The sequence below is a fragment of the Pteropus vampyrus genome, unplaced genomic scaffold (assembly GCF_000151845.1).
Source record: "Pteropus vampyrus isolate Shadow unplaced genomic scaffold, Pvam_2.0 Scaffold122, whole genome shotgun sequence".
Classification (NCBI taxonomy): Eukaryota; Metazoa; Chordata; class Mammalia; order Chiroptera; family Pteropodidae; genus Pteropus; species Pteropus vampyrus.
The window spans coordinates 1,226,610-1,248,633 of NW_011888903.1; the positions used below are offsets into that span (position 1 = coordinate 1,226,610).

A 22,024-nucleotide genomic window follows, 5' to 3' on the forward strand; every position below is an offset into this window, starting at 1 on the left:
AAATAATATTTTTCTCATAAAAAGCACTGATGTTCATTGTAGAAACCTTGGAAAGCACAGAAAAGTAAAAATATAAAAACAAAAGACATCTGAATGAATTTCCACAGTAATAGTGTGGCAGCAGCAGTAATAGTAAAAATAGTGATAACGACAACAACATAAGTTTTTACGATAGCTAGCTAGCCTTTACTGGGCACACACCATGTACCAGTAACTCTGCATGAATTTTGTCATTTAATCCTCATAACAAGCCTTTGAGGTAGATACTTTATGTATTATCTCCATTTTACAATGAGTCAACTCAGAAGTTAAACCACTTTTCTAGGGTCATATAACTACAAAGCAATAAAAGTGGACAAATTAGGTTTGACTCCAGAGCCTAAACACTCATAAATTCTATGTAATTTATACAAACTACCTAGCTATATTTATTTCCAAATTTGCAAGCATTCCAGGTACAGTTCTGCAACATTAAGCATAAAATTGCAGTCAAATTAGTAATCTATAAAAAAGATTTTTAAATGGCTATTGTATTCCCCTTGGTCCCATAGATCACTAATGAACATTTCCTGAAACAAGTATCAAAGACTGAGAAAATATTTTATGTTTACATCCAAGAAAGCCCTAAACATTTTCATTACAAAATGTTTTTTTAACGCCTACAGCACCTGGTATTCCTAGGTGGTCTCCCATCCAAGTACTAACCAGGCCCAACCCTGCTTAGCTTCCGAGATCAGACAAGATCAGGCACGTTCTGGGTGGCATGGCTGTAGACTTATTACAAATTTTTAAAATGAATTCACTTTAATTTACCTTTTCTATATTTTTTTCCCAAACACTTGAAATCTTAAGACTTTACTTTTTAAAATCTAGATATGGTAAGATGGGAGGAAATAAAAGAAATGGGTATTTTGGGAAAACTTGAAATAAACATTTTAGCACCATTTATAAATCTAAAAATCCTGTTAGATTAGAAGTAAAATATAACATGAAAAAATGATCACAATTACATGAACTAAAATAATTACCAGATATAAATGTGCAGTCACATAGAGAAAATATAAAATGTATCCTATGTTAACGGTAGCAGGTACGTGGTAGCCAAGGTGGTAAATATTAAGTACTGATTTTATAATCAGAAGGGACCCTCAAATGTGTATACATATTAGCTTAATTTGCTCATAAAGCCTTTTATTGGTAAAGTCCTAAGAGAAAAAAAACTGAAAAGATTCAGAAAAACATATCTTCTGTTACTGTTACTGAGAGTTTGGCAGTGGAAATTCAGAAGACAAGACCAAGCAATTCTGCTTCCCCTACAAGTTACAAGAGTAAGTAAAATTTTTTCACAAAGAAAACAAACTAAACAGAAAACACTCTATGATGTAAAGCAGCGGTCCCCAACCTTTTTGGCACCAGTGCTTCGATGAGAATCTAATGCCTGATGATCTGAGATGGAGCTGAAGCGGTGATAGTAGTGCTGGGGAGCAGCTGCAAATGCATATGAAGCTTCACTGGCTCACTGGCCACTCACCTCCTGCTGTGCAGCCCAGTTCCTAACAGGCCATAGACCAGCACCAGTCCACGGCCTGGGGACTGGGGACTCCTGATGTAAGGTACTCTATACATTTAAAGGTATGGCAGTCACTCCAATTCCTGTCAAACTATCCAAATACTGAAATAAAAATAAATATATACATATATAGAAATATATATGGAGAGACATACAGGGACATATACAGCTACAAAATAAAAAACTGAAAATGCAGGGCCATTAAGAGACCTGTCAAATTATATTGCAAACTATATTTTAAAATCCTCATATTAATGATTCTTTTAAAATCTATATTTTCTAAAATGGTACCAAATCACATTCTTAAAACGCTAAAATACACATAACTAAACTTCATTCATTTAAATCTGAACTCTGAAACAGTACCAAGTGTTCATAATAACTCTAGTTATAAAGAACATCCCAAATGCCAGAGAAAAGCAGCTAAGCAAACTATGGCATATTAATGACATATGTCATCAAAAATGATATCTATGTGGATGTTTCTTCTATAAATAAGACATTGGTCTAGGTTACTTTTATAAAGTGAAATATATGTTACAATCAAATCATAAAGTTGAACTTATCTTCACAAATCATGAAGTCCAACCTTGTTTAAGCAAGGAATTTTATTATGGAGAATAAAATCATACTTAAGAGATTATAAAGATATAAGCAATCTCAATGACACAGGAAATGAAGCATAGCTGGCCTCACTAAAAGAGACTGCATTCAAAAGAAACCAATTCCTGGGACCATAAGACCTCTTGCCTCCTTTTCTCTCCCTCTTCTCTCTCAGCTAGTTGCTTCCGCTTGCACATTGCCTAAATCAGTCATTGTCTCCAAGCTTAGGTAACCTTAAAGGCCTAAAGCCTCAACTAACTATAGCTGTGTTTAAAGGGGAGTCATTAAAATTTTGACTGGTCAATCATCAGCATGTACACTGGCTGGCCTTGGGTTAGGTGCCCACCACTGAGCCGATCAGCACTGTCTAGGGGTAGAGAGGTCCTATAAATTTACTTGCTGTTTAGACCTACCTGTCTCTTTAATAGTCTATAGGCAGAGTCCATTCTCAGAGAAATAAATATCCCCAAACAGACCTACCATACTTCTCACAAGAGTCCAACAATAACTGCTCAATGAAACTTAACACATGTATGTATAGTTATAATCTGTGAATCGTCATAGAATGGCTATAAATTAGATTTACTTTCACATAAACATGGTTTCCTACTTCTCTTTATATGCTTTGATTTGTGAACTGTTCTACATGGTTACCAACATTAGACTTGCTTTCTATTTACCTTTATATAACTTGCCTTATTTAAAAAAAAGACTTCAGACTGTATAAAGGGCTAAGTTATTAATGAAAACTAAAGTAATGTAGATGGGAAGGACAAATGAATAAAGCAATACAAGAAGAACAAATGAAACCAAAGACATCAAGTCTAATAACAAAATAATATTTTTCTCATAAAAAGCACTGATGTTCATTGTAGAAACCTTGGAAAGCACAGAAAAGTAAAAATATAAAAACAAAAGACATCTGAATCCTAAAGCAGAGCTAATGACTGCTAACATTATTTTCTTTCCGATCTTTACTCTTGCACATATTACCATAAAAGGGCTCATATTTATGCAATTTTCAGTGGAAAGATAAGGCTGTCACCACCAACTTAACATCACTAAAAATGAGACAACCAGACATTACCTATACCTGATGTGACACAATTCCATCTATGAAGTATTTTTACCAAAAAATATTGAAACTTGAATCGAGCCCTTAAAATTTAACTCCAAATTTATAAGAAATACATGTCAGAAATATTAGGAATATGAGACAGTCTCCTGGACAACAACCCGATTTTTTCACCAAGTAAATGACATAAATAAAAAAAAAAAAGAGGTGGAGGAAGGCACTGTTTCAGATTAAGAAGACTTGGATACCAATGCATAGATTGAATAAACCCAACTAAAAATCTGAAGTATATTAGGGGAAATTTCAAGAGATTAAATATTAGACGATATTAAAGAAGTATTTTTGGTTTTATTAAATGATAATGGTGTTTTTAAATACCCCTTTTTTTGTTTATTAGAAATGCAAGCTCAAGTATGTAGGCTTGAAATATCATGATATCCAGAATTTGCTTTAAAATACTGCAGCAAACAAAAAAAGCAAATATGATAAAAAATAAAATGCTAACATTAAAGTATATGAAGTTATTAAAGTGTATAAAGGTTCATGTTTTTATGGAAGTTTTTGTAAGAACTTTTAAGCTTTTTATTGAGTAATTTGAGTCACATTTCAGTTATAATAAACCCAGTAAACAAGTATTTGCAAATGACAGCGCCCCCCTCACATTTTTTCCCCCCCCCAAGATTTTTTCTTTAGTCTACAAAATAGTATTGCATTTTGTGGTCTGTACACTATAATAAAACAGCAAACATTTAATTTTCTTTTAAAACTTTTTATGGTTGAAGTAAAGCGAGACCCATCCTATATTTACTATCCACTCTGAAGGGCAGATGAAATTTCACTGAATGATCATCCAAGACACAAAACCAACAAGAGATCAGGAAGTGTCTCTGAGAATATAAAAGGGTGCTTGCTAACAGAAGAGACTCCTCTCACAGAACACCACTGCATGGTTAAGGGAAGTTTTAAAGAAAACTTAAAAGGTAAATTAGTACAGTAAACCAACAACAAAATTATCAACGCTAACAATGACAAAATACTAAACTTTGAAGAACTTAATCAAGATTTCCCAATTCTTTATGTGTCTTTTTCCGTTTATTAGAAAAATGTTTTCTTTTTGTACTCAACTGTCATACATATTCACTAACATTTAGGGCCAGAACACCAATCAAGAAATCACCTAGTCACACCTCAAATGAAAAAGGTAAAGCACAAAGAATGAACAATTTATCTATGGCTAGTCAGCTCTTAACAAAATATCCTATCCCTTTCAGGAACTACAAAATTTTGAAAACACAACAACCTACAAAGGCAGATGAAAAACCCTACTGAGAGACATTCAAGACTAAGAACATGGGAATTACAGGAGAAATCATCTGAGTCTTATTAATGCAATCAATGTTTACTAGGCAATCATCCCATGCCCAATCTTGTTACTATGGACATAAAAATAAAAGAAATGGCTATGTAATTCACAGTACAGTTTGGGAGAGAAAAACAGGTAAGCATAAATACTATGTAATGTGATTAGTACTGTTATCCCAGGTTAGCACAAGCTTTGATAGTGGCATGAAGCAGGCAATGGCCAACTTAGACTGGGAGAATCAAAGACTTCACAAGAAGTGATTCTTAAACTGGAGACTGCTTGACAGAAATGAGGGAAAACAATGTTCTGAAAAAAGCATATACAAAGTCTTGCAATAACTTAAAGTATTTGAGAAAATGGTATTATATAACCAAAACTATGGGAAGAAGAGAAATGGTGAGGTAGGCAGCCAATTTTGAACTTTTTCAAGTACATAATGGGAAAAGAATGTAGGTTCTTTAACCAAGCGAGCAATAGTATTAGGTTTACATTTTCAAAGGGTAGTTCTAGCAGCAGCATGGAAAACAGGCTAAAGAGAGAACACTAAACATAAGAGATCAGTCTGCTGACTAGCAGATAACAGATAATCACCTGAAGAAATTTTCCAAAGCCCAGACATTTCCCTGAGTAACACATCTCTCTAACCAAACACCAACTAGTCGCCTCTTCATTAATATCTTGAAAGGACCTAAACATAGCTAACCTGTCTAATGAGATCAAGATCTTCCTCCTGCCACTCTCTCCCACAACCCCAAATAAAACAAATGCATTTGGTCTTCATCCAGACAACGTTTCTTAGCTCACTGCATAACATCACCATTCCTCCAGTTATGTAAGCTAGAAACATTAGACATCCAAGATAACCTCTATTCTCAGTGATCCTATCAACAGACCACTAGGTCTCATTGGGTTGATCTTCTTTAACTTTTCATCATCTCCAACACCATTCCCTCAGTCCAAGTTGTCACCTCTTGCCTGGACTGCAGCAACTGCCTAATTCGTCTCTATCTCCCCTCTAATATTACTTCATATTGCTACCAGAATTTTATAGATTTAGATATATATTGATATACAAATAGACACTTTTTAAATACAAATATGATGTCACTCCATTCCCTTGAACTTTACCATATCCCCACTTAAAACCCCTCGATGGGTAAGAATAAAAAAAAAAAAAAACTCCTTACTTGACCTACTAAACAAGCACCACACTCATCTTGGCCGTTTCCACTACTGTAATACTGATTCTTTCAGCTTTGCAAATAACATGAGATATTTCACATGTTAAGTGACATGTAAATGTTTCATGTTCCCTTCTGCCACAGGATCTTTGTACATGCTGCTTCTACATTTCCTTTCTTCCTCACCCAGATAATTTCTACTTCTTCTTGAAAAATCTTAAGTCCAGCTGTGACAACCTTCCCTGACCATCAAAGTCCACTATTATATACTTATAGCACTACCTAGGCTCTTCATGGCTACATTTCCTGCTTCTGATTATCTACTTAGTGTCTATTCCATTACAAGTGCCTAAAACAAAAGTTATTTTTTACTAAAAACTAATTTCAACACTTATTCATCATGCATAACATATAGCAGAAACTCAAATCTTCACTGTATAATTGAATAAATTAAAACAAATTTAAAAGTACAGATTTATTAAAGGGGACAGGTTCAAGAGTTATCTCTGGGATGTAGAAATACAGATTTTAATTACTAGATGTGCAAAGTCGTTCTGGTGTGAGTAATGATGATGCCACAAAAAAATAAAAAATATGGTAAGAGTAGGCATGGGTAGTAAAAAATTGGTTTGGTATGAGTTTGAGATGTCTGAATAATACTGAAATCCAGAGTCAATAAGTAATTAATATGTATTCCAAAACTGACTATAAAGTCTCAATTAAAAGGCAGATTTGGGAGTAACAACACATACAAAGAGAGAAAAGAAGAGAAAGAAAAGCCCTCAAAACAGTGAGACTGAACAAGGGAAGTCCACACAGATAAAACTGAAACCAAACCAGAATCTCAGGAACATCAGCATTTAAGGAAAAAAAGGCCACAAATGACACAATAAATGGAGCAAAGAGGAATATCAGAAGATAACTGAATCACAGAAGTGAAAAGAAATAAATTTTTAGAAAGAGGAAATGTCAACAATGTCAAGTGCTAAAGAGAGGTCAAGTGAGATAAAAATTGAAAATGATCAGTGCAATTAGCAATTAATAAGTAGTTAAGGACAGAAACAGTACTACAGTGGACAGGAAGTAAGGAACTGAAGAGCCAGAGAACATGGACTACTTTTCCAAGAAGCTGACTGCAAAGGAAATGAAGGTCAGAGAGGGACATGTACCAAAAGAAGTTGGAGGTCAAGAAAGTATTTTGTTTGCTTGTGAAATGAAAGACTGAGGTGTATTTATACGTTTAAAGGAAGAAGCTGGTGGTTGAAAAGGAGTGGGAAAATATCTGATGGAACATGGTTTAAGTATGATTCATGGGGGTTTTACCTTAACCAGCAAGACTAGCAGAACAAACAAGCTTGGATAAGAGGTTTTCTTTCTCAGGGAAGAAAGTATAGATGTGTACAAATGAACAAGTGTTACAAGTGGAGACAGCACTGAAAGGGCTTGTAGGGCATACTTAAAAAAAAATTTTTTTTTTAAATCAGGCTTTTATCCAGTCGGCAATCTAGAGCTATTTGAAAGCTTTTAAGGAGTGAATAAGACATCCATGTCCGGGGGATAGGGGTGGGGGACCACCCAGGCGTTTGAGGTAGCCACTGTGAAATAGGAGCTGATCTGAAACACCTAAAAATGTGCCAGATATCCAAGAACAAGGAATATTCTATCTTCACTTGTGCTTCTTTGTAGTGATGTACTGCTATTCAAAGATGCTCTGGCTGACACACTGCATGGCCCTCAGAGAGCTTAATTTTCTTTATTGGTTTATTACTGTTATGGGCCACCTTCAAAACAATGATTTTGACCTATTTTCCTCTTCCTCTGATCATTAGGGGGGAAAAATATATTTGCAACTTATTTTAGTATTTTCTAGACTTTCACCTTCAAACTTTCCTCCAAAACTATGAATAGGTAGGAAAAATAAAACATTATATAATATGAAATAAGAAATTTTATAACAGTAAAAATTTTAAGTATAAAAAATAATAGTCTCTCATATGCAATAATAATTTTCAAATCTGAATTCTAGGTCAAATTACTGTCAGGTTTTAAACAACAGAATTTGAAAATATCTACTTCTTTTTCTTTACTAATGAAATGAAAGAGATACTTAGAATCTACTACATCATTATAAAAGCACTTTCATATATTAACAATTATATAAAGCAAATTTTTGAATATGACATATGTAGAAAATGAATTAAACTAGTATCTGCGTCTCCACAATTGTACTAAGTGCAGATAATTCATATCACAATTATGTTATGTACATAACAGAAAAACTCACCCCCCAGTCTCAGAATGATTAAATGACATTTCTCTTGAAGAAAACTGTCAGTCAAATGTAGAGTCAAAATAACTCAAATAAACCTATGAATATATGACATTTTTCAAAACTATCCTTTAACAGACTTACTTAAATTAAAAATTATAAGTGATTTAGGACAAGTCAGAGTGAAATGACTTTTTATATCATCATCAAACTAAAAATAAGGAGTGTTGATTCTAAATGAATCTCCTCACTTAGTGGTGAGCTGTGCATTGGAATAGAGAGGATTCCATCAAAGTAAACTTTACCTTTGACTAAAGGAATAACATTAAGGAAAAAAGAATAAAATGACACCAAATGTCACCTCCTAATTCATCCTATCCCTCCCTCTTTCTCAATCCTCCCCATTACCCAAACTTTAAACTGAAGCTCACAGCAAACTATTAGGTATCTTAAGTATAAGCTCTCTCTCATATCAGTGATAGAGCAAACCACCCCTCCCCTTGCCCAATCCTACGCCCCTTCTCCAACTGAAAACAAGCTTCTTCCTAGAAAGCTTTATTAAGGAATTGGGGGGAGGGGCGGGGGCAAGGGGCAGAGGAACGGGTTTTTTCCTCATACTTGTTTTGCCTCTGCTATAACATCTTTATGCCTTTTCTGTCTCTTCCACTAGTCTCTCAGTTCTTCAAGGGCAAAGATAAAACCTATCCCATTCTACTGCTAAATTGTACGCTTTCCCCATTAAATCACAAATTGTAAAGCTTTTCTCCGCCCTGCTTAGCACTGAATCTCCAAATATAAACTGATACCTTGTGAACGAATTCCTCATTGTTGAATATTCTTAATATAGGGATAGCACAAAGCTTTCAGTAACTGTTAGCGAAATTAAAGACCCAATTGAATGTGTCCTTACAAACTTTTCAATGAAACACTTTGTCACTTTTAAAAGGAAGTCACTGATGTCCAAATTTTAAAAACGGGCCTTGTGAATTACTTTCACCATAACGTTAGAACCGCCTGTTCTATAATAATGACTAATAATTATTCAATATCTAAAATAAGTGAACTATATGGATGTCATTGTGAAGCATTTTTGGTTAACTGGCTTCTCCACGATTATTAGTCCTTAACAATGGCAACATTACAACTTCTCTAGAGAGTGAACTTCAAACTCGATATTTCCTGAGCTAAAACTAGCTTTTAAAGGCTTCTAACTCCTTTAAAACTAGTTTTTAAAGGCTTCTAAACAATACACACATGGTTATCCAGTAAATTTCCTCTGTTAACTAAGCTTGTCAAAAAGTAATGGCAAAATACACACCATAAAGATGTATGTTAAACTCCTCCAATCTACGATATGGCTATTTGAGTTAGGGAATTTCGTTATTACCCACAAGCTTGTTTTTTTTTCTTTAAGCTAAAACTATGTAAATCATGCCACGCACATAAACTTGAGACAATAAAATGCACTTAGTGTCCCTCAAGTATTTCATAATTGTCTTAAAACCAAATTTTTATCTAACAAGCAGCCCACTTAAATTACACTACAAAGTTTACAAAATAAAGGAATTATATAATATTACTCTCACGTAATACCAGAATACGGTATTTTAAAATTCCTAATTTAAAACTTTTCCAATGGAAAACAATATAATTGTTTTGCTTTTGGACTCGATCTTGTACCACAATGAAAGATTTAATTTTTTTAAGCACTGGACTGGTTATACATCCACAAAAACTGTTCTCATCGTGGCTACTGAAACTGAAATACACGATAATTAATCCTCCAAAGCGGGATTCACTTTATACTTAACCGAAGATTGGAAGGAATCTGTTTCCTACTTGGCATCTTCGCACTTTCATTATTCCTAAAAAGAATCCTGTTCAATTTAACTCTTGACCCTAAAGTACCCTACATATTGAAAAGCAAATGGGCCAAACAGCCCCTTGAATTCCTCAAGGATCACCAAGTCAGATCATTTATCATAGGCATTGCTGCAAAATAAATCAACAGCGCTCCAGAGCTGAGTGACACCTTATCAGCCTTATTGGGGAGCGCGGGGAGGAAGTGGAAAACTGCAAACGTAAAGGCAAAAGTCACAAACATTGAAGATTCCGCAGCTAAAGAGCTAAATTAAAGTCTAAACAAGAGCAAACACCAGGTCTGCCCTACGCGGAAGGTAAGCTAAAATGTCATATCAGAGGACCAGGAAGAAATCTACTATTAACCTACTACTATCAATTCTCCGACTGACGCAGAGCTTTCCTGCCCGCACGCTCTTGGGTCTCTGCCAACACAACAGCGTAAGTCATAACCAGAAGATTCATGGGCTTCTCCGCCTCCCTAGCGCTCGAAGTACCCGACGGCTGACTTATAAACCGGGCAAAAAGGTAGGAAGCGGCACCCTTGGCGAGGGCCGAGGGCAGGCTCCACCCAGGCCGTTCTCAGAGGCGGACGGAAGCAGTGGAGGCCATGGAATGGTTCTCTCGGAACCTAGTTCCAGGGCCGCCGCGCCGCTGTCTTGCCTCGCCTCCCACCGCCTCTGACAGCGGGTGAGAGCGACGGACGTACTTGCGCCAGCCCCACAGCTTCCTTTTTCCACCGCAGACCAGAGCGCAAGCTCTAAGGTCACCGCCCACCCACGCCCTCCCAGACAACGCCCGACGGCCCTCGGGGGCCAAGGACAAGTGCCAGGCGCGGGCAGCAGCGCGGGCAGCACCAGGAGGCGCCTCCGCGGGACCGCAAGATGGCGGCGGCGGCGCCAGGGCCGGGCCCCTCCGCCACCCCGGGGCCGGCGCGCCGAGTGCGAGCCGGCGCGGGAGGGAGCGGGCCCGGGTGCTGGGCAGGCAGGCCGAGGGCCGGAGCGAGGCGCCGCCGGAGGAGAATGAAAGTGCTGGGGTGTGGGGGAGGGGACGCTCACTCGGGCCCCAGCCGCCAACATTCCCTCCACACCCACCGCCCGCCCCAAATCAAGTCTTCCGCCCGCCCCACTCCAGTCAGGGGCTGCCTTCTTCCTGCCTACCTTTGAATTTGAGGTCTGTGGGCGGGTCGAGGACCAAGATCTGCTCGTGCTTCGCCATGGCCCCAGAGGCGGACGCCATCGGAGAGACAGCGCAGAGCGGGGGCGCGCCCGCGGCGGCGGTTTGCTGGCTGGGGGCGGGGGACGGCGGCGCCGGCTCGGCCGAGTTCTGTGATGGGACCAGCTCAAGGCTCCCGTACCCCGAGGCCTGCCGCTCTGTCGCCGGGTCCGTGGGCCGCCCGCTAGGTCAGCAGCTCCGGGTCTCACAACTGACTCAACCTCACACCAGCCGCCGCGGCCACGCGCACTGCGATCCTTGGCGCCCCACGTGACAGCTTCTGCGTGCCTGCGTGCGCGACCCGGCGGCAGGAGTCCCTAGCGCTCGTCCCGCCCTCCAGTACTGCCTTACACGGCGCGAGCTAGTGCGCCTGCGCGCTCCTGGCTTCGTAGCTGCTGGGAGCACAGCCCAGCTGTCAAGGGAACGGGTGCGGACAGGGGGCGGAGCTAAGCTCCGTGAGACTGACGCGGTGCGCACAGCCAGGCAGGAAGGCACAATCTTCGGTCACGTTTTGCTCCTCTTACGAAACCGGAGAACCCGATGTGGCAATGCATCACCATCTTCCAAGTGGGAATGCCTAACGGAAGGGCTAGTCCGACTAATTAGACACAACTCCCAGCATGCTCCGTGCAGGGGCGGAGCTGCCGCCCAGGGCCTGGTCCTTTTGCGGCACTGCGCGATGCTTGCTGGGAATTGTAGTAATGGCAGTTTGTGGGCGGGAAGGAGGATGAGGTCAGTTGGAAGCCAATAAGGTTGAGCACGCTGACACTCGTTTTGGCTCTCAGGGAGCTTCTCGTCTACCCTTAAAAAGGAAAAAAGACTTCTGGAGACTGACCCCGAGGTCCCCCTGGTTAGAAAGGAAAAATATGCTCTGGAAAACATACAAGAGTCTGTCGGTTTGCTCTCTAATTCTATCCGTCCCTCTATTAGGAGAGGTAAATTGTATGTCGTATTCTAATCCAACCTCTCCTGCTTCCTGAATTCTGTCCAGTGATGTAAAAGCAGTTGAGAAAATGCTCTTCTAAGAAGAAAACGCGTCTTTGGGGAAATTTGACAAAGCACACGTGTAAAGCTAGAAATAAAAGTCAACATCTACAGCGTTTAGTTGCTGTAGTCTATTTTTCAGTTCTTATTACTGATAGGCCCAAACCAAAACACTTGTCACGTTCACATATTGGAAATGAATTCCAAACTGCATCTTTTACGGTAACATGTAGCAAAGTGAGCTAAATGAGAAGAATCCCAGCAACAAAGTTGCTAACAAATCTTGAACCGATTGCCAAGGTTAATGCGGACAGAACATTAAATGAAACAAATGAATGTGCTATAAATAAACCTTTATAGTACTTCTTGAATTTAAATCCCTAGGAAGCACCAGGAAACAAAAGAAAAACTGCTGCTGGCTGCTACCTTGAAGGAGCAGCCCAGATTTGTCTAGAAAACAAATGAGACAAATGAAACAATAGTCTAGGCACAGGCACAAAGTCCAAGTTTTCACGTGCAATCCAGATATCAGGTCCATCCAGGAATAGCTCTCTGGACTAGCTAGCCTAGCATTCACAAACGATTGTGCAACACAAGAGAGATGTATCTGCAGCCATGAAAAACCTGAGATGGGAGTGCGTCAATAGTTTGGAAAAAAGCATATTCTAAAGTTACCTTTCCTTGATTTCTTCACAAAATTTATTTTTTAATTTTAATTATCATTAAAGGAGAATACAAAAATTGTATGTTTATCAAAAGAGATCTTAAGGTTTAAAAAAAGTTGAAGCTGATAGTCATGCCACAAGAAGGTGTCCCACATAATTTTAGTCATGAACTGACAACCCTAAAACTGACACAAATACCACTGTTTTGCTTGCCTAGGAACTCTTATCCATGGGCAAGTTATCCTTGACTGAATGGTTCCTCCACAGCTAGATGGCACTTCTTTTAGAAAGTATATGGGAATCTCCAGTGTGCAAACAACCAATTAGCAGATGTAGCATTCTGAGGAAGTTCCCAGTCACTCTCCATTCACCAAGAGTTCAATAGAAAGCTGGAACTGGATGTATTCTAGATTCCTAGTCATTAAGAAACCTCTGCCCATTTAAGTCATCACCTTTGGAAACACTGTTTTTCTCTTCTAAATATTGCTTCAAAAATTATATAGGTATAGTCTTAAAATCTATACGAATTTAAATATATGGTAGTCTAAGAATACATGAAATGTCTGTGGAATAATTCTGCTATTCTTATTTTAGAGCATTGCATTAATAATGACTCCGAGTCTTCCTGAACCAGTTACCCCTCATTAAATAGTGCATTATTTCAGTGGTTTGTGCTTTGGTATTTATTAATACATTTCTTCTAACAGTTCAAAGAACTCTACTGACAATTTCGCACGCTACTCAGAACTTTAAAACAGTTAGCAAGTGTTAATTTATTGTTAAATATGGAAATGAAAACACAAATGAGAACATCTCACATCAGTAACAGAGCTAAAATATAGAAAGTTACCCAATTTTTCATTCTGTCCATTTTTGTTCTTCCTGAAGTCACAATAAAATGACTACCAAGAGTGATTAAGGCAACGACTTAAAATGTAACTGACTTACTTATTGTTTAACACTTAAGCTAGGAATGGAGAACCATGTGGCCTAATGTTCATTGCTTATTTTACATTGATAAATGCAGCACATAAAGTTCTCCTGAGGAATTAGCAAAATAATATACTCAAGCGTATTTCTCTAGATCCCAAGTTTTCCTGAATCTAAGAGGCCTTAAATATTACTTCAACCTACTTAAATCACTAATAATAGTCACCTTTGGACAGATTATCTCTTATGGGTTTGGCAAGGATAAAAAAAAACAAAAACACAAGTTTCCAGTACAAATGATAACAAAGTACACCATCTTCTCCATAGTTAAACATGTTAAACTTTACTATAGAGCTGCTCTATAATTATGAATATGTTTACGATCAATTCTCTGCACAATTCAATTCAGTAAACATTTAAATGAGCACGTTTTCAATAATAAATATTGAGGCAGTAAAGTGTATTGAATAAGAGCGAGGGTTTCAATCTGAACTGCCAAGTTCAAGTCCTATTCTCCACTGTGTGGTCTTAGCAACTTATTTCACCTCTCTGTGCCTGTTCCACATCTGTAAATTGGGGAGAATGATAATACCTATATCTGAAGTTTGTTATGAGAATTAAATGAGTCAATAGACACGCTCCATCACTTTTTGCCCAGTTGTACATTTATACACTATGGCCTTATCCATAGAATGGCAACAATACAACCTATATTTAATATCGCTTACAAATATTAAATGATGTAATGTAAATAAAGTGTTTAGCATAGTGCTTGGCAAATAGTAAGCTTTTAAAAAATGATTGTTATATGATAGTGCACAATATTTGGTATCTCCTTTGAAATATAAGCCATATATATATAAGTTGTTAGGCATTTAAATCCACAACCAAACGTTATCTTCTTAATGAGATACTTCATTAACAGAAGATAATTTTCTAAGGTTTTCTGAAAATAATGAGCATTGTGTTTTTTTGTATTTATTTATTCTAATTATTGGTTGATGACCTGTTCTTGGCCAAGTCCTAGGGCAGACACAAAAATGACTAATACCTAATTTCAATCCTGAAGAAGTTGATGGTCTAAATGGATTTACACAAGCATAATCCAATGGGTGATGTGCTATAAGAGAAGCAACTGAAAAGCATTATGGAAGACTAGGAACAGGAGTGATTAACTCTGAGGGAGTTAAATGCTTTGTAGATATCTGACTATTTCAAGATCATGGCATTTTTTTATGTCCTGGTACTATAAACACACACGTGTGTGCATGTGCGTACACACACACACACACACACACACACACACACACCTTTCTAAGATTTACTACTAGAAAATTTAATTTATTTTCCTGAAGGGTTTTTGTTTGTGTTTTTTTGTTTTGTTTCATTTTGCTTGTGGTTAAGAACAAAAATATTTGATGTTCATAGTAGCATTATTCACAATAGCCAAAAGCTGGAAGCAACCCAGGTGTCCATCAACAGATGCGTGGAGACCAAATGTGATAGATACACACAATAGAATATTATTCAGCCTTAAAAAGGATATTATGACACATGCTACAATATGAATGAATCTCAAAGACATTATGCTAAATGAAATAAACCATACACAAAAGAATAAATACTGCAGGATTCCACTTATATGAGGTACCTAAAGTAATCAAACTCATAGAGACAGAAAGTAGAATGATGGTTACCTGGGCCCGGAGGAAGAGGGAATGGAAGAGTTACTGTTTATGGGTACAGAGTTTCAGTCTGTGAAGATGAACAAAGTTCTATAGATGGTTATTGGTGATGGTTGCACATTATGAATGTACTTAATGCCACTGAACTGTACATTTAAAAATAGTTAAAATGTTAACTTTTATGTTAGGTTATTTTACCACAATAAAGTAAAAGAATAAAAACATTTGTTTTGTTTCGCACACTTAATAATTTCATTCTGTGACAGTGCTTTCCTGTCTCCTTCCATCTCGATAGCTCCTCTTACCTCGCTTAACCTGACCTTTTTGAGAAATAACTTGGGCATCAGAGGTTAGGCTCACTCAAATCTGGGGTCAGTTCTTGGCTCTATCACTTATATAGGGATAATGAAACTATTTACCTCACAGGGTTGTTGTGAAAATTAAATGAGATAATACTTATGAATATCTGAATACAGTGCTTGGCACTTGTAAGTGCTCAATAAATGTCACCACTATTGTTTACTTCATAATTGCTCATTCGTAGGCAAGCGAGAACCTCCATTTCTGCCTCCCTTTTTAAGAGGCAGCATAACTTCGGATAAACAGGATTATAAATTTACCTGAAGAAAATCATAAATCATAAAACTGAATTACCACTGGAGACTCAGTGACACAATCTGACAAATAGTTACTTCCAAAGGAAGTCTCTTTGGGCATCCTGTTGAACTTGATGCTAGTACTGTCATATAAGTCTGGACTATATTTCATCAGCATATTAAGTAAGTTCTTAACCATTGCATTTAAAAAAAGAATATAAATTCATTTGGGGATCACTTTTTTATTGCAGAGATAAGTAAGTACCTGTGCTCCTAAACCAGTGGTTTAAGCCTAGGGGCCAAATGAAGATTGGGTGACACCATGATTAAATAGATACTCAATCTAGTGAGACCCAACCAGTTGCTACTCAGGAACCTGAAAAGATCAGTTTGAACATGAATATGATGAGTTCACTCACCACAACCAGAGCACCTGTGAGGTGGGGTGGGAGTGGGGGGCATGGAGTCAACAGTTCACTCAGGTCAGTCAAGAGGCATGCCAGGATTCCACTGATTCATTCATTTGGAGAGTTTGTGCCACGAAATGTGTAGCATGGTGTGATAAAGTGTTCAACATTGTTAATGTTCTTAGTACTTAGTACAATGTTCTTAGTACTTTACTTAGTACAATGGCTTCAGCCACTGCCAGTTTGTAATAAGTCTAAAAGAAACTGAAATATTATTTTATATATCATTTTATTTCAGTGCAATTACGTGGCCATGAAGGGAAACTTGTCGAAGGAATTCATTGAGCTGCTTCCTCAGATCAAGGAACTTTCTTTGAAATTAAAAGGCTCTGAGAGATTTGATTTATCATGGCCTCAGTGGGTCACAAGTTTTTACCTCCTTACAGGTATGATGAAAATACTCAAACCCTTGAAAATACACATACATTGCCTATTTCCTTTTTCTCATTTTATTTATCTCGTCTCCTCTCTCTTTAAATGCTTAATTCACCAATGCTGGAACGAGCTGGCAAGAATAAAAGTCACACAAACATCATGGTCCAACTCCAGAATTATAAGATCAATCTCCTCCTCTAACTGGTCTCACCTTCCAAGTTTCCTCCAAAACACTTGCTACTGCACTATGTGGTCAGGGACAGGAGTTGGCATTAGGACTGACCCATCAGGCCGCCCCTTGCCCAGTTTCCTTGATTTGACACAGCTTGGACGAATAAATTGAGTGCATGGCAACTGGGATATAATTATTCTTATTTTAAATTTAGTCAAAGAGCAATAGAATCACAGATTTTGAATAATTGTAAAACTAAAGAATAGAAATGAAATCACAATTTAGATGCAAGCTATGGACTTTAAGTTTCCATGGGTACATATAAACTGCAATCCAGATAATATGCGGTTCATCACACATCAATCTTACCAGTATGGTTCATTTTCAGAAGAACATCACTATAAATTACACAAATCTTCAGTCTCTAAAGAATCATATTTTTACTGTCTTTATTACAAATGGTCAGTGATTAACATGAGGCCTCTAACTTAATACAAACTCCCTGAAAGCAGGGACCTCGTGTTGTTCACTGCTATCTCTCCAGCATCTAGAATAAAGCTTGCGATTCAGAAGCTTTTCAATATATATTTATTGTTTTCTAATTTTTATTTTGAAATAATTTTAGATTCACAGAAATGCTACAAAAAGAATTGAGAGAGCTCCTCTATACTATCCCACCTGCCTTCCCTGAAGTTAATATCTTACATAACCGTAGAACTATTATTGAAAACAGTAAAATAATATTGATTCAATATTATTGACTAACCCATAAACCTTCTTAGACTTTATCCAGTTTGCCCACTAATGTCCTTTGATTTGTCCAGGATACAATCCAGGATCTCACCTTGCATTTAGTCTCTTCCAACCTGTGACAGCTCCTCAGTTGGTTTTGTCTTTCAAGACCTTGATGTTTTGAAGGGTACTGACCAGTTATTTTGTACAATGCCCCACATTTGGGGTTTGTCCGATGTTTTCTCCTGACTGGGTTGAGGTTACACACTTTTAGCAAGGATACTGTAGGAGTCATATCCAGCCCTCCTCGATGTATCAACATATGAGATGTACATGATGCCAATGTATTACTGGCCATGATAACTGCTCATGTGGTTAAGGTGGTGTCTGCCAGGTTTCTCCACTATAAAATTACTATTTTTTCCCTTATGGTAAGTGTCCTGTGACAAGATACTTTGAGAATATACAAATGCCCTGTCCCTAATCAGAATTTCACTCACTAATTTTAGTATCTATCAATGATTCTTGCCTATAACAATTATTACAGAGGTGTTTGCCTAAGAGCGATTATCTATTTCCATCATTCCTTCTATATTTATTATTGGAATATACTGTAAGAAACAGCTATCTTTTCTCCCCCATTTATTTATTTATTTATTTATTTATTTATTTATTTATTTATTTATCTATTTATATATGTAAGTATGGACTCATAAAACTTTATTTTATTATAATCTACTACTATCATTTTTTTGTTTGATCATTGGGAGCTTTTTCAGGTTGGCTCCTGAGTTCCCTCGACATGCCTCTATCATTTTTTGAGCACTTCCTTACTTTAGGTACCACAAGATGTCTCAGGATTATTCTGTATTTTCCCAGACAGATCCCTGAGAGCCCTGGTCTCTTTAACTTAATAATGGTATTTTGAAACCAAAATTAGCCTCAAAACGTGCTCATGCTACTGGAGTGTCATCACCTTTCAGTGGACAAAGCAAGGAAATACATATGCTAAAATATACATATGTATATTTAGTTCAAATCCATATCTATATCTGTATATGTGTATGTGTGTAACCAGTAAATTCATGCTGATATTTTCCATTCCAAGCCAACATCAGAGAGTTCATGCTAGCTTTCTCCACCCTTTCCCATTTGTAAGTCCTTTCTCCAATAGGACCTAACTCTCATTATAATAAATTTATTTATTTGTTCAGTCTTAGAATGTATATAAAGTAATCTCAGAATTGCTAACCCATATCCCTGAGAAAAACGGATTTGCTGACTAGAGTACAATATTTGTATACAGTTCATTTTGTCTTTTACTTTATAGTATATAGTCAAAATACTGCTTTCAAAAGTTTCATAGGCTAGTGCTCTTCTTCCCCACCCCCTTCACTGCAGTTATGTTATTCACTTGTAGTACAATTCAATTCATTTTTTACTGTTTGTATTCCATTTTACCCCTCCCCTTTGCTTTAATTAATGATTTTGGGGGTATGGGAAGCATTAACGTGGTTCTAGTACTAAAAAATAGATTTGTCTCCTTTGGCACAAATGAACATATATATATATACTTTCTTTTCTAACCCTCATTTTTACTTGAAGAGTAGACTATAATATTCCTTTTTTCTCTTTGCTTTTTTTGACTTGATATATCCTGGAAATCATTCCATATCAGTTCATAGGGCACTTCTTTGTGCTTTTGTACAGTTGCATAGTACTTCACTACGTGGTTGTTATTTAACTACAGTTGACTCTTGAACAATGTGGGAGCTAGAGGTATCAACTCCTGTGCAGTCAAAAATCCATGTATAACTTTTGACTCCCCAAAAACTTAACTACTGTTGACCAGAAGCCTTACCGATAACATAAAAAGTTGATTAACACATATTTTGTATAGCATATATGTTATTTATTGTATTCCTACAATAAAGCAAGCTAGAGAAAAGAAAAACATAAAGAAGAGAAAATACATTTACAGTATTTATTGAAAAAAGATTTGCATGTAAGTGGACTCTCACAGTTCAAACCTGTGTTATTCAAGGGTCAACTATACTTCCCTATGTCTGAGCATTTAGGCTATTTCCAGTATTTTGCAATAATTAACCAATGCTTCAATGAATAACCTTGTATATATATATATATATATATATATATATATATATATATATACATATATATATATATATATGTGTGTGTATGTATATATATATATATACATACATATATATATTTTTTTCACATTGTTGGAAGTGTATGTGCAGGTTAGATTCTTAGAGATTTTTAGATTAAAAGACAAGTTTAAGTGTCATTTTTGGTACTGAGGAATTTCCTTCCATTTTGCTTTGCTTTTTTATCCACCAGAAACTATGTGTTTCAAAGACTACTCTATCAATACAAGCATATTTTAAATTTTCTTGTCGATTGACCATATCCTGAACTCCAGACATTATTTTACTAGTTTCAGACTTAGGGAGGACCTAATCTTATTGTCAGCAGATTTGGATCTAACTTGGACCCCATTCTAAATCCTTTTGTCTCCTTTCCCTGCAGTTTTTAAACTCATCTGTCTTTGCTCACCACAAGGCTTGCAGTGGGGTAACTGTAAGTCTGAAGATGAGAGGCTCACTTTGAGATTTTTATCTCTTCTGTTTTTTGTTATCTACCCATAAATGTGGCTATAATACAACCACTCATCCATTTTTACCTTGCACCCATATATTGAGCTGACAATTCTGTAAACCCAGCTTGAGCTCTTTCCTCTTCTTTCAGCTGGTGGTATAAAGCCTCCATGTAGTCATGGGTATGAGCTGGGGAAGGGCACTGGGGCAACCACCATGGGTGACATGGGGTTTGGGCTATCTGTTCATGTTTACTTGTGCTCTCTTTTCCTGTTTGGGCTTAATCCCAAATGTATCGTGCTCATTTCATGATGAACTGCTGTGGGGCCTGTCTGACTTTACAACTCGGTGGGTCTGACAGAAATCCTTATGACAGCTCATAGGGAGCAGTCATAGGTGCATAGTCACTTGGTGCCCTGGTAACAAACCAGGATCTGTGTTTCAAAAGGTCTCACGTTCTCTACTACAGATGATATGGTCATGCTCCAGAACACCATAACTCGCCATCAACATCTACAGGGTGCTACTATGTCTTTTCCCACCACCTACACCTCCAACACTATGGACTCTACTGGATCTTATGGGCCACGTAACAAGGCTCAAAGCCCCACTCAAACCTGGCAACCTTCCTTCTGTGTCATCTGAGCTGGAGCAGTATTTCCAGTGTGGAACATGTTACATCCAGAAACCAAAGAGACATACCAGACACTGTAATTTTTTCTCATGGTAGAGAATGCAAGAGCAAGAATTTAGAGGTGTCTTGGCATACCTCTGATCACTGGACCTCTGAAAACTTTCCTGAAGGGGCAAGTTCCTGAATCTCCACCATCTCCCCAAGGCCTCTGGTATACTAGCCCATCTTGCTGTCCTGCCCAATCAACACGACGTCATCGATGTAACGGATCGCCGTGATGTTCCACAGAATGTCCAGATAGTCCCATGTCTTCATACTACATCATAACGGCGGGGAGGGAGGTAGAGTTCACAATGCCCTGGGGCAAAACAGTAAATGACTATTGTTGTCTGTTCAACGTGAATAAAAATCGTTTCTCTTCAGAATAGAAATGAATACATTCGTCAAATTAATGACCACGGATCATGTACCTGAAGCCTTATTAATCTGCTTTAGCAAAACCACTGCTCTGTTCAGCAGCTGCAATAAGGCTACAGTCTGGTTAAGCTTGAGGTAGTCTACCATTCATTTTCTGCAGGTGCCAGATCATCTAGTCAAAAGGATACATGTAGGAGGGGCCACCACCCTGTATGTTTTCAGGATTTAATAGAGTCACTAATCATTATGATGCAATATTGCTTTAATTTACTATTTTGATCCAGGGAGTGGAGACAGTTTACAGGCTGGTACTTAGCCTTCTCCACTCAGATAAGCCACAAGCCAAGGACCCACCCAAAGAGGGTGCTACTCTAACTGCCAGTTAACATAATCAGGGCCTAAGAACTGACCATTAAGTCGCCATAAGGAGACCGATTGTAAGCCAGGCTTTAATGAGGACTGTAAGGTTGGGTCAGGGCGAGGAACATGCACAAGGTTACATTTCAGATCTCCAGGTATTCATGTCGATCAAGACTCTGTGTTCAACAATCCTTGAAAAATCTGGATATTCCCTTTCCCCAGTGTACAGCAAATGATCCAAGTAAGTGGC

General features: G+C 37.7%; 1 protein-coding gene and 1 non-coding gene across 3 annotated transcripts in view; both read right to left on the minus strand.

Moving 5' to 3' along the window:
• Positions 1–11,427, minus strand: part of VAPA (VAMP associated protein A) — a 37,046-nt gene extending 25,619 nt beyond the window's left edge. The window contains exon 1 of one of the 2 annotated variants that reach the window (XM_011366153.2): positions 11,082–11,427. In XM_011366153.2, the coding sequence (XP_011364455.1) occupies positions 11,082–11,160 (79 nt within the window). In that variant the 5' untranslated portion in view covers positions 11,161–11,427. The remainder of the gene's footprint in view (positions 1–11,081) is intronic. The other variant, XM_011366152.2, reaches the window with a different exon arrangement.
• LOC111743806 lies at positions 657–775 on the minus strand. Its single transcript, XR_002781884.1, has one exon. It is a non-coding gene; the product is annotated as a 5S ribosomal RNA (ribosomal RNA).
• Positions 11,428–22,024: the final 10,597 nt, after the last annotated feature.